Here is a 13,544-nt window from a genome sequence, read left to right on the forward strand (position 1 = left end):
AGATCACTTGAGGCCAGGAGTTCAAGACCAGCCTGGCCAACATGGTCAAACCGCGTCTCTACTAAAAAAATACAAAAATTAGCCAGGCATGGTGGAAGGTGCCTGTAATCCTCAACTTCTCCCCGGGAAGTTGAGGCAGGAGAATCGCTGGAACCCGGGAGGTAGAGGTTGCAGTGAGCCAAGATCATATCACTGCACTCCAGCCTGGGTAAGACAGCAAGACTATGTCCCAAAAAAAAGAAAAAAAAATAGATTTTCCATTATTTGTAAACAGAATCTCCCTATCAAAGCCTATTTTCCACCTTTAAAAGAATGTTTTGGTGTCTGACACATATGTATCAAAAAATGTTGAAGGGAAGGCCAACATACAGGCCTTAGGATTTTCTGTTTATTTCATAAACTGTGATCCTTTGGAATTTAAAGAAGATCAGGAATGAAGCAAGTTTTTTACATGTTCTTACTTGGAATGTGGACTCACAGAGCTCCAAAATAAGCGAGTCAATATAAACTTACAAATATTCTAGAACTGCCACAAAATAAAGGGTGGCCCACCAAACTGTCCTAAAGGTTTTATTCTCCCTCGATAAAACCAATCATTTATTTGAATGTACTTTTTTTTAAAAATTGCAAAAAAAAAAAAATAATAACATCTTCTCAAATAAAATCAAAAGGGAGAGCCATGAACAAAGTAAAACAAAGATAATGGGAAAGAAGAAAGGACAACCACAGGGCAGCAGATGAGGTTTATTCGTCCTATGCAGTGCTTCTTTTGAAATTTTTGAGGTCATTGTTACACACATAAAAATAAGAAAATTTCACATTGAAAACAAAGCAGAATTACTTCTCTCAAAAAAAGAAAGAATTCTGAACATCTGGTGACATTGGACCCACCTTCCTACATGGCAAGAAGAGCAGGCTAGAGCTTGATAGCCTCCCTCCCTCCTTCTAAATGAACGCCTGCTCTCCAACTTCCCACAGTCTGGACCCAGCCTGTTTTATTCAATTGTACTTCTTGCCTGTTTGTGTAGGAACTGCGTTCATGCTCTAGGTGATCTTGGACGTCCACGAGGGTGGGGACTGCACAGGACAGAAGAACAGCCCTTCCTGCTCTTGATCAGGGGCAGCAGCCCTTCTCTGGAGCTACCTGAAGAAGAGGTCTGGATAAGGACAGCAAGGGACCTCTGCTCTCCAGCCGCTCAGCAGCCAGAGTCCTGACCGTGTTCATGCTGGTTTCACAACATGGCACTCTCCACTTTACAAATACTTCTCCATTGCAAATCCTAACAGAGGCACCAAGAGCCCTTGCCCCGGCATAGACAGCAAAGCAAAGCTGAAGTATACACAGATTCTTATACTTCTCTCCTGTTTTTTCTTTTTTTTCAATTTCCTTACAGTCACATCTGCTCTTTGTTTTCTCTCCTTTCAAATGTTTCCCAACACATCATGTTTAGTGAGGTGTTTAAGACAGACTGAGAGATGCCGTTGGAGGCAATGTTTTATAGCACAGTTTGTACACTAGTTTATTGCCAAATTAAAATAAAGATGTAATCTGGCAGACTCAGCCTTCTGCTAAGCCTTCCTTGGGTGGTTTCCTGTATTGAGGCAAGAAAGTCAGCTAGCAATGAAGTAAAGGACTATATCTCCTTTCTCTTATCAGCTCAGTTTCCAAATACAAAGAAATTTTTTTAAATGGGTAGAATGCTTGGTTTGCCTACTGTTTTATAGAAATAAAAAATAAGTTAATAAAAGAAAGCAAGATTTTGGTGCTCCTATAATAAATGCCATAGAATTCTTCATACTTTCCACAAGGATTCATTGTTTTAAAACTGTGAGGGGTGGAATTTTATACACCAAGTAGCCTCCTGTCCATTTGAAACCAAATCTCTAGAATTGTATCTATAATGTTCCTTTTTCTGAAAATTTCAGGGCTTTCCAAAGGCACATCCTCACACAGGCCCTTCAGAGGCCAAGTCCAGCTCCTATATCTTTACTCGGTAAGTCTCAGGGCAGGGTTTCCTATGTACCCAGACTATTTATTTAAGAATTACAATGGGTAAAAGGCTCCACACCTTTTCCTTTCATCATTCTAGTGGTGCCTGGATAGCCACATCCCCAGACAAGATAGCATTTACCTCTTGGCAACTATGGTGATGGTTAATTTTATGTGTCAACTTGACTTGGCTAAGAGATGCCCAAAGAGCTGATAAAACTTATCTGGGTGTATCTGTAAGGGATTTTCTAGAAGACATTAGTGTCTGAATCAGTAGGCTGAGAAAATCCACCCTCTCCAGTGTGGGCCAGCATCATCCAACCCTTGGAGGTGTTGAATAGAAAAGGCAGAGGGAGGGTGAATTCCCTTTTTCTTTTTGAGCTGGGATATCCATCTGTCTCCCCTGGCCCTCAGACATCAGAGTTCCTGGTTCTCAGGACTTTGGACTTGGACCAGGACTTACACCATTGGTTCCACCCCCACCCAATTCTCAGGGCTTCCAACTTGGACTGAATTATACCACTGGCATTCTTGGTTGTCCAGCTTGCAGAAGGCAGATCTTGGGACTTAGGCGCCTCCATAATTGCATGAGTAAATTCCATAATCAATCAATCTCTCTCTCTCTCTCTCTCTCTCTCTCTCTCTCTCTCCTCCCCACTCCCCCCACCCCAATCTCTCTCTCTCTCCCTCTTTCTTTCTCTCTCCCCTCCCCTTATTGCTTCTGTTTCTTTGGAGAACCCTGAATAATACAACCACCTAGATGTTGAATATCACACACAGATTTCTCTTTCTAAGTGAAAAGAAAAAATATCAAAAACCTTGGTTTTGTGAATTCTGAGGATATTTGGCCATACATATTTTTCCCTGATTAAAACCACCTTTTTAAATCTTAATATGACTTCCCATAGAACTGATATGCAGTAAAATTCTATCTTGGGCCAGAAAGGAACGTCTGTTCAACAAAACTCTTTGAGTCCCTTATAATGTCCACATCAAAAAGCCTCCACTGGGATTCAGGCACCCAAGATGAAACATAGTTAGAGCAGGGTATCACAGCTCATTTCGGGTCTATCCTGCAGGCCGGAGCTCCAAACTGTCCTTAGGAGCTTAAAAGTTGCATTCACTGAAGGAGAGAAGAAGCAATGTCAGGGAGATAAAGGAAAAATAAATGCGGCTATGTGTTCAAAAGACAGAGAGTATGCCTTAAATAAACAAAGAAGCCGGCAAATAAAGAAAAAGAGAAAAGAGGAAGACCCTGCTCATAGGAGTTGCCACCTCAATAAGGCATTTTCTTTCTTTCTTTTTTTTTTTTTTGAGACGGAGTCTCGCTCTGTCGCCCAGCCAGGAGTGCAGTGGCGCGATCTCGGCTCACTGCAAGCTCCGCCCCCCAGGTTCGCGCCATTCTCCTGCCTCGGCCTCCCGTGTAGCTGGGACTACAGGCGCCCACCACCACACCCGGCTAATTTTTTTTTTTTTTTTTTTTTGAGTTTTTTTAGTACAGACGGGGTTTCACCGTGTTAGTCAGGATGGTCTCGATCTCCTGACCTCGTGATCTGCCCGTCTCGGCCTCCCAAAGTGCTGGGATTACAGGCGTAAACCACTGCGCCTGGCCACTAAGGCATTTTCTAAGGGATTGTTATCCACAATTTGATGTAAAACAGCATCCAGCAGAGAGAATACTGACTAAGATCCTAGCTGGGAGATCTGCAGCAGGGACATTAGCAGCTGTCACAGAAAAACTGATGGGCAATACTTACTTGAAAGAATAAATGTTCCTGTTTCCTGGACAAGTGCAATCACTGGCCAGCCAACACCAGCACATGGTCCTCCTTGCTGCCACATCTCATCAGTGCTAAAAGCTCCATGACCCATGGGTGACTGTCAGCTTTTATTTCCATATTACTGACCCACCTGAGTGGCCACAGACCCTCTCAACTTGACTTCCAGCCGATACCATCAGCTAACAGCTGCAGCTCTCTCCCTTCAGCGAATGCCCCACTCCCTATTCTGTGATTCAAGCCTTGAGATATGGAGGTCTTCTCTGATTCCTGCTTGTATACCTGGCTATCCACAATGTGTGTTTTCCAGTATGATTTATCCTTCATCCTTTCTTAAAGAAACAGAGAAGTCAGTAGAAAGGCTGGCTTTTACCCATCTGTTCATCTCAAAATATCACCTTCAAAAATGAGAACCCTGGTCAGGCGTGGTGGCTCACGCCTGTAATCCCAGCATTTTGGGAGGCCGAGGCAGGCAGATCACAAGGTCGGGCGATCGAGACCATCCTGGCTAACACGATGAAACCCCCGTCTCTACCAAAAATACAAAAAATTAGCCAGGCGTGGTGGCACACACCTGTAATCCCAGCCACTCGGGAGGTTAAGGCAGGAGAATCGCCTGAACCCTGGAGGCAGAGGTTGCAGTGAGCCCAGATTGCGCCACTGCACTCCAGCCTGGGTGACAGGGTGAGACTGCATCTCAAAAAAAAAAAGAATGAGAACCCTATCAAATGTCAGGTAGCCCCTTACCCCAATTGTGGAATATCCACATGTGATGCTAATTAGTGATTTTTCTCTTTGAGAAAATTGGTTAACTTCTTAGATATTTAGATTCTTAGCCTCATACAGAAAAAAACCCAGCAACAACAAACAGATGAAGACTGCATCCAACTCTAAAGTGACAGGATTCATTGGGTCTGTGGTCACAAAGGATACCTTTTGGTTCTTTCCCTGAGCATCTGAGGCCAGGACTGCTGTAATATCATCCCAACCGGTCTTGTTTTTGACCTCATATTACCACAGTTTATACTGATAATTACTACCGATTAACCCTTGAAAGCTATAGCTCTAAATATATCATTCTCTGGACCCAAATTTCTGAAGGCTCCTAAGTAAGGAAACAAAAATTAGTTTTCCTAAAAATCAAACAGCCAAAACAGTGAAAAATAGTAAAGATTAGGTTCCAAAGTGTGTGTGTGTGTGTGTGTGTGTGTGTGTGTGTAAATTATAACTATCTGTAACAAATTTTAGTTTCAGCCAAATAGAAAATTTTGCAATTTTGTACACATGATTTTTACAATTTCATGTATGTGACATTCCTTTTGTAAAAAAATTGGCCTCCCCTACTATCACAACAGAAATCCAACATACCCATTAAAGTCCAACTGAAGTCATTTTGTAAGACCTCTGGAGTAGATAGATCACCAGAGCTCCATCTCCTGAACTTTGGGCTACCAATTTAATGTAATTCATCCAGTCACTTGTATATAACATTCAGTGACAGCACTGCCTTTGTGGCCTCTCTTAAACTATTGACCAACTCATATGTGTTAATCATCTATCTCCAGATGGACAGAATATTGTTATTTTATATCAACACTGTATCATGCATGGCACTTAAAAGAGATGTGGCATCTAATATTTGTTTCTTTTTAAATCACTTTGGAAGGGTACCTACAATTATAATTATCTATACAAACACATTTTAATGCAAAGGAAACCAACGCTAAATACTGTTGACCGTTAAGTTGCTGGGTTGAAGTCACAGCCCAGGCGTCCTGACTGGTCTTGTGTCATCCTCTCTGCCACAGTGACCACGGGAGGCACTCTTTGAAGTGCTGGGACCGAAAGAGTTACATATTTGGGCATCTCCTCCAGCACAATTGCAAAGATGCAGAGTTTTTACTTAGGCAGGTAAATCTGGCCCTCGTTGTGCCTCTGGCATCAGGGGGGAAAAATTAACCAACTGTCGAACAAAATATAACAACCCTGTGGATTAAATGACTAATACTCTATCTGAGCTGGTCAGGCTTTGCCTCTGTTAACTGCACCATCCTGGACGAAATGCACTGTGGCTTGACTCCAGAAACAAAATTGTACATTCTGCTGAAAGGGTAGCCAGGCTGCTCAAGAGGAAAAAAAAAAAAAATGAATTGTAAATTCTTTCTATTTTTAGGCTTAATGTGCATTTTATTCGGCAGTAGGGGCAGTATGAATAAAACTCCAATCTTAAGAATTTTAATTTGCTTCCTTTAAAATGCTCCTGTCAGTAGAGACCTTGGGAAGTTGCTTGTACCATGCTCCTACCTTCAAAAATGCCACACATCTATGTAAACCCAGACAAATAAAACCCCAGAATATTCCCCTCACTTAGTTAAGTCCAGTATTTCTTTAAATATATGTAATTTCTAACTCATGATTCCTCTAAGGAGAATTCTCAGAATGACTTCACTGAATAATGCATTTCACAAGGAGTATTCTAGTATTTCACCAATTATCCCTCTGGCTTTTATGGCCAGAGTTTCTCTCACATTTGCCTGTGTAAATGCTACTCCTTTTTCATTTTAATTTAATTTTATTAGCTATCGCTAGCCTTTTATTCTACCCGAGAATACAAGTTTCCTTAAAGGCAGGGACCATATGTATGTTATAGTATATATGCCGTATAGAACACATAATATATATTATAGGATGACATTTTATGGGATGTATGCACACATACACACATCTAATATCATGAGCTCATTTAATCCTTTCTCACGAAGTGACTTCTCCTTCAACCTTACCACCAAGTGAAGAGAAGTTCTGAGATGACTAGGTTCTGCATAAGGTTACCTACATACATCATTATTTTTCCTCTGGCCATTTCTCTCAGTGTTTCAGCAAAACCTTACTTCCTGTTCTTAACCTTTTCAGGGTTATGCTTCCCTTTAAGAGTCTGAGAAAAGCCATGGGTCCTTTGCCAAGAGAAATGATCACCAATCCACTAAGACACTGTCTCCCACTCAATGGGGGTCAGAGACTCCTGACTGTCTTAAGCATCTATGCTAAGAACTGCTTCTCCACCGCGTCTTACTTAGTACACCTAATCTTTATTTGCTAAGTGGTTTCAGATATTTACATGATTTAAACAAGCAACCTGAGACTCTCCTTGCTTTCCCTTGTCCCATTAGCACAGAGGTCAGGCTACTGCTCAGAACAAAAATGATCATTGAGGTGAAATGAAGAGATAATTAAATTAGCACTATTTTCCCCGGAGAACCGTGCTTCACTGTCTCAAACAAGGTAAGCATGCTCACCTTTTGGTCTTGACTGTATGCCAGAATCCAGTCTTCTTGCTTGGGATGGAAAAGCAAGCTTTGAATGTAGAAGTTCAGCCGGTACTTTTGATAAGTTGCGCCTTCATCTGAGCTGATCAGTAAGCTGCTCTCAATCTCCGGGTCTGTGAGTAACATTATCTGCAGCAAAGAATTGTTGGAGAAAGAAAAAACAGAAAATTAAGTTTACAAATTTGCAAAACTTGAAAATTAGCTAAATTTTGACAAGGGAAGGACAGGGGCAGGTAAATAATGCTTGGCCAAACAGGGACCTTGACTCTGTCAGGCTTATTCTTCCATCTTGGATCAGTGCTACAAAAATATTTCTACAAAGAAATGAAGGGAGTAGGAGAAGCTGAAAGAATGAGGGATGAAATAGGTAACTGTATACTCTTCTCTTTTAGGGGACTCCTTGTTTTATTTCCAAGGTTGTTTCCTAAACCTGGCACACTTACCCTTCTTCCCTTCTTCCTACTGTGCCTTATGTACTTTCCATTTTGGGGGACTAAAAGACTGGTTATAGTCTGTTGTGGGAAAGGTGGAAGAGAAAGAGGATGGAGTCCATTGTTTTTCTTCCCTGCCTCAAATCCTTTCATTCCACTTCAATGATATCCTATGTCATCCTAACTTAGCCTGATTTTCTGAGTCTTAAGTCAAAGTGTAGGCTCTGAAGCTTTCTCTAGGAATTTAACAAAGGCTATTTTACCCCACCACCCTCATCACTTCTAGCCTACTACATAATTTACTTATTTATTTTGTTTCTTGTCTACATATCCTCTACTAAAAAATAAACCCTGTGAGAACAGAGATAGCTGTCTGTAGAGTTCACAGACGTATTTCCAGAAGCTAGACTAAGGTCCGGTATGTATGGTACACTGACAAATATTTGTCAAATGAATGAACGAATAGATGAGTACATAGAAAGATGCCCAGAACACTCTGAGATATGGATGGAAGCTTCACAACTTCTAAGTCCACATGAGTCTCTAAAACTCTCTGCAAGAAAAGTTGGTTGCTCTTCACAACCTGCACCACAGAAGAAGCTACAAATATGTAAATATTCACAGCTTCAGATGTTTTACACTGTCTCACTGGGATGCCCAATTTTGTCCAGAGGAATGGGATCAATCATAATAGCAGCAAGACGGAGGAGCTGCCCTCAAAACTACCTTAAATCCTCTCGTTTTATGCCTCCAGGAATCTGTGATAAATTACTTCATTCCCAACTCTCTGTGGGTCTCCTTTCACTCACTCAAAGTGTGCACCTAGTGTCTCCAGACAGGTGGCCTTAATGCTACCCATTGACCTCTTCCCCATCAACTTATTAATTGGCACTTTCTGAATTTGGTTCAGGGAAGCATGAAATATGTGCTTAATGTGTTGCTGTATGAAGAGAAATCACTGCAGCCCAGGGTTTAAAGATTACAAGCTGAGGATGCTGCACTTCCAAGAAAGAGAGAGAGAGGGGGGAATAGAGTCATATCGTAAAAGAGCAGAGTGCCAGGCAAACACATGAAGCTTTCTCAAGCATTTGGAGGCAATCATATTAAAGCCTCTGAACAGTTAGTGTCATCTTTGAAAGTGGTGTCCTGTCGCTGTAAATGACACAAAAGGATCGCATGTCAGACACTCTGCCCAAACTCTGTTTATGTTATCCAGTACGAATTTAAGGTTCCTTGCTGTTCTTTCAACATCCCCTTCTTGAAGAGGAGAAAAGGGATGTAATGGGGTGAAGGCAATGCTGTTGCTGTCAGCCACACTCCCGACAAGATGAAAAGTGCACACAAAATTGAAGACTAATTGCCTCTTGTACCATGTTCCAGGAAAGCCACTGCTCACCAACCATAAATTCTGACAAAGTTATGGATTTCTCTGTCTCACGTTCACCAAGCAGACAGCGTTCCCTCATCAGATGGCTGACAAGGAGCCATCAGGTAATCTACTAAGTACAAACTCATATGACTTCATTAAAATCTAGTGTATGCATTAAGCAAGTATATTTAGATGGCTCCTAATTCACAGGAATATTTCCAGATGAGTTCATATTTATGGGCACATAAAAGCTGTCATTTTTTGAATAACAAATAAGCCATCAAATGATCATATTGCTTTGTGTCTCTAACCACGATTAACAATAATGTAAAACAACCTTTTTGCACTACTGCCAAAAAGTCATTGCCATGATAATATGAAGAGGCTCAATTTTATAGAACATCTACTGTCTCAGGCAAAGTGATTCCCTCCCCTACTCTGATTTTCTAGTTCCCTGTTAGCCAGAATATGCTTTCCTCTTTTTCCACGAGAACAGATCTCCCCACCTGCTTCTCCTGGCAGAATACTTAATCAAAATAAAATTAAACACAATTATAAACTAGGCCTACAGAATATTCCCAAAGCAAGCTGATTTTTATCAATCACTTTAAAATATTGTTGATACTCATTTATACTCCACATGATCAGACTGCATAAGGCGTCCTACATCAGGTAATCTTGGGTGCGAGTGGCAGAGTAATGCACATGTTTCCCAACAGATGGAAACTTAATGTTATAAAAATAAAGCGACTCATATCCTTGGCTTTTTTTCTGGATATTGAAAATAGGCAGACTAAAATCCCACCTTCTCTCTGCAGCCCTCAGCTAAAACTCTCCATTTGAGAATTTGACATTTTGGAAATAATGGGAAATAGTGAGAAATTTCCCAGTGAGCTTTATAGGCATGTCTGTACTACAGAAACATTCCAGTGGTTTCTCTCTCAAATTTCTGCTCAGTTCTACCCAAAATGAACAGGTCAATCTGGATCCATTTTTCATTAGTTATTTTTCTTATTGCAGACACAACTCCATAAGACCTCTAGTAGAATTCAAAAGGAAAAAAAATTATGACCCTCTGTTTGTATTTCTTTCTACTTCTTTATCCACATCTCTATATCCTATTGTTGATTGAGAATTGATGATTTTTTTTTTTAAGTTTGACATTATGACCCAATTTTTTTTCTTTTATTTTTTGAGACAGAGTATCCCTCTGTCACCCAGGCTGTAATGCAGTGACACAATCTTGGCTCCCTTCCACCTCTGCCCTCTGCCTCCTGGCTAAATTTTGTATTTTTAGTAGAGTTGGGGTTCGCCATGTTGGCCAGGCTGGTCTTGAACTCCTGACCTCAAGGGATCCACCCACCTCGGCCTCCCAAAGTGATGGGATTACAGGTGTAAGACACTGTGCCCGGACCCCCAAATATTCATTTGTAACTGAGTCATAAACACACAAATGCACACACATTAACATGCATGACTGCAAAATCTACTCCAATTAATCACAACCTTCAAATTAATTAAATTATGATTGTTGTAATGGCTGAAACATAGTATGTACCTAATTATTAATTGAATAAGTAAAACCTTATTTAGTCTCAAATTCAAATTCTTTAATAATTTTGCTTCAAGTGAATTGATGTTTGTCCTATCATTTTATCAGTCATAAAATATAAATAAGCTAATAAGTAAAAAATTTAATGAGATCTAAATAAAAAAGGCTTAACATATTTGAGAAACAAATACTGTAAATAAGAAATGTGATCCAGTCTTTAGACATAGATGATATTTTTCATAAATGAATAAGTCATATCTTCTCACAAGATTTTCTACTTGGAAATATTTTCAAAATAGTAAGTTCAAATTAGCAAATACTCTTCAAAAACAATAGATTACATTTCTTAAAGATGCCTAACAATCCCTATTTTTGCTAGTTTAGAATGACTCTTTATCCCCTTCTGACTCTTCATGTGACTTTGAACAAATCATGTTTTGTTGTGTTTACTTCCCTGTATTCTGGAGTATGTTCTGGACAACAGAATTTTAGGAGGCCCTTCTAAAAGGCAGGAATCCAAGCTTTGCAGATTCCTAAAGTAAGCTCTCTAAAAAAGAGAGGTCATTGTTTGCCTGGAACAAAGCTTGTTCCATAGTAGGTCCACATATCACTGTAAATGAATAAAGGAATGGACTAATGAATGAATGAGTCCTTTTCATTCCTGCCTTCTGCTGCCTGGAGGCCAGGGACCCCTGTCACATTGGGAGTTCCATTCCCATTGAGCAAATCCTCGCTGTTCTACTTGAGGCAAGGAGGGTGAAGATAAGAGAAAGAGACTGCCTTTAACAGGAAAGTAATTATTCTCTGTTCAGATCCACCCATGAGTGATTACAGTCCGTTTACTTATGCCTTGCAGGGTGTGCCGACGCTGCACTGACTGCAGCTGCAGATGAATTGTTTCCACAAAAGGTCAATAATGGCAATACAGGATCCTGCCACCCAACTCCAAGCAATCATTCATCACCCACTTCAGGAGGAGGAAGAAACTTTATTTGCTTTTCCTAGAGCAGACAAATGAACATGAAATGCAATTTATAGATTTCAAATACGTCACTTCTCTCTTTTTTTTTGGTATTAGTCCTTCTGACAGCTCGGTGCCATCAAAAATTAAACGCACTTTCACTGTCTTTGACTTGCGCCAGATTCAACATATGGCTACAGGAAGTAATTTTACAAAAGGTTGGCAGGCAGCTTTCTGATCCTTCCAAGTTGTCGTCTACTGTGGACCTTCTTCCCAGAGGAATGCTGCTACTATCTAGTTTTCCAAATTCTTTTCCTAGATATGTTGTTCTTGGAATTCACCATTTACTGGTTTATGTGGCATGGAGTTAATAAAGAGTTCTTCAGTACCTCTGGGCATATACTTTTTCGTACCATTTCTTTGGTCCTAATGGAAAAAGTATTTATTTTGTGTGTTGTTCATTATTTGTTTGCTCATTTGACTACTCCTTATCATAAATGGGCTGGAATCAAGCAGAGGTAATGGGCTGCTGTGTGGATATCTCTCTTGCTTTACTCAGAGCTTAATTCAGCTCCAGATGCCCATATCACAGGTGCATAATAAATGCTTTTCATAATGATAATGACAACAGCAAAGCAGAACAGCAACAGCAGCAATTAGGCACTCCAGTTATCTACTGCTACCCACTTTACTCAAACAGAAATATTTCTCTCTATAAACAGCATGGAAGTCTATTTGCAAACCTCTGACCTCAAAACTGAAAACAAATTAAGCAAAATGTAATCAGAGAAAGTAAGTCATCTGCTGACCAATGAGGGTGGAAAAGCTACCTATTCTCTATGCGGGCTGAGCACTTATCCTTCCCAGATGAGCTGAGGGAATGAGCAGTAAGTGCTTATCAATTGGCAACTATTTGGAGGACAGTGTTAGGGAAAGTTGAACAGGATCCCAGAATGATCCACGGAAAGAAAATCACAGAAATACAAACAATGAAGGAAGGCGAGGAAGGGGATTAAAAGGAAAAAAGCTCAAATCAAGCACACACTGATAGAAATGAGTCTGTAAGAAGATGGAAATGCCAAACCAATTTTCCTAAATCCCACCCTTCCAAACTTAGTGAAGCTTACCTATGTACTATCTTTGTTTATTAGCACAAAATCACATCATTCAATACTAAGAGATGAACAGAACATTTGGGCAACAGACCGTCTACTTGTGACCTGCAAAGTGATTCAGTGAAATGACTGGGAAACGATGGCATTGTATTTTAAAGAGTTTATTCTGTCCTTTTGCTTTCAAACTGGTTTTCTAGTGAGGATCCACAGACTTAGATATTTTTTAAGGGAAAAAAACAAGCATAAAACAATTTTTTTAAGACAAGATCTTGCTCTGTCGCCCAGGCTGGAGTGCAGTTGTATGATCACAGCCTCAAACTCCTAGGCTTAAGGGATCCTCCCATCTCGGCCTCCCAAAACACTCAGATTATAGGCATTAGCCACCATGCAAAGATGGGAAGAAACATTTTTTTAAGGAGTATGTAATTTCAGTCCTTTATATGTGTGTTAATTGCCTTGCCAGGAGACCCAACCCATTAATGATTATTTGTAACAATAATGAGGAGTCATTCAGTACCTCTTGCCCAATTCCATAGAGTACATAGGAGATGAGTGAGGTTTACCAGGAATGACAACATGTGAGTTATAGTCCTTGGAAGATGATTCAAAAAAGAAAACGTATAGGACATCTCTTCTTATTTCTCTTGGGACTACTGAACAGTCTTCTCCTTTGAGACAATTTAGAGAAACCCAAACTTACAAACACTATTTTACTGTGAGAATCTGCTTCCACCACTGTGAATGGCACTGAACTTCTATAAGGAAATATCTGTCCATGCATATATTTCCATGGAGGGCTGATCTGCAGGGCTGAGCACGGAGCTGATGCACCACTGACTTGTGTTCCACAGGAAGAGCCATAACCTAATCCTAAACTTGGCTCTAGTCAATGTCTCCATGAATGTGTAGTTTTCCTCACAAAAGAGAAAAGAAGGGAGTGTGCTTAGTGAAGGTTATTCACACCATGAGAAGAAGGGTACAGTACAATCACAAGAAATAGCAGGGGGCCTGGGTTTAAAAAC

At 40.4% G+C, this 13,544-nt stretch overlaps 1 protein-coding gene across 1 annotated transcript in view; it reads right to left on the reverse strand.

The window, feature by feature from the left end:
* SORCS1 (sortilin-related VPS10 domain containing receptor 1) overlaps positions 1-13,544 on the reverse strand; it is a 450,233-nt gene that overhangs the window by 213,887 nt on the left and 222,802 nt on the right. The window contains exon 4 of the mRNA XM_011977539.1: positions 7,065-7,223. Within this exon, the coding sequence (XP_011832929.1) occupies positions 7,065-7,223 (159 nt within the window). The remainder of the gene's footprint in view (positions 1-7,064; positions 7,224-13,544) is intronic.

Source organism: Mandrillus leucophaeus, unplaced genomic scaffold (assembly GCF_000951045.1).
Source record: "Mandrillus leucophaeus isolate KB7577 unplaced genomic scaffold, Mleu.le_1.0 Scaffold18, whole genome shotgun sequence".
NCBI classification, from domain to species: Eukaryota; Metazoa; Chordata; class Mammalia; order Primates; family Cercopithecidae; genus Mandrillus; species Mandrillus leucophaeus.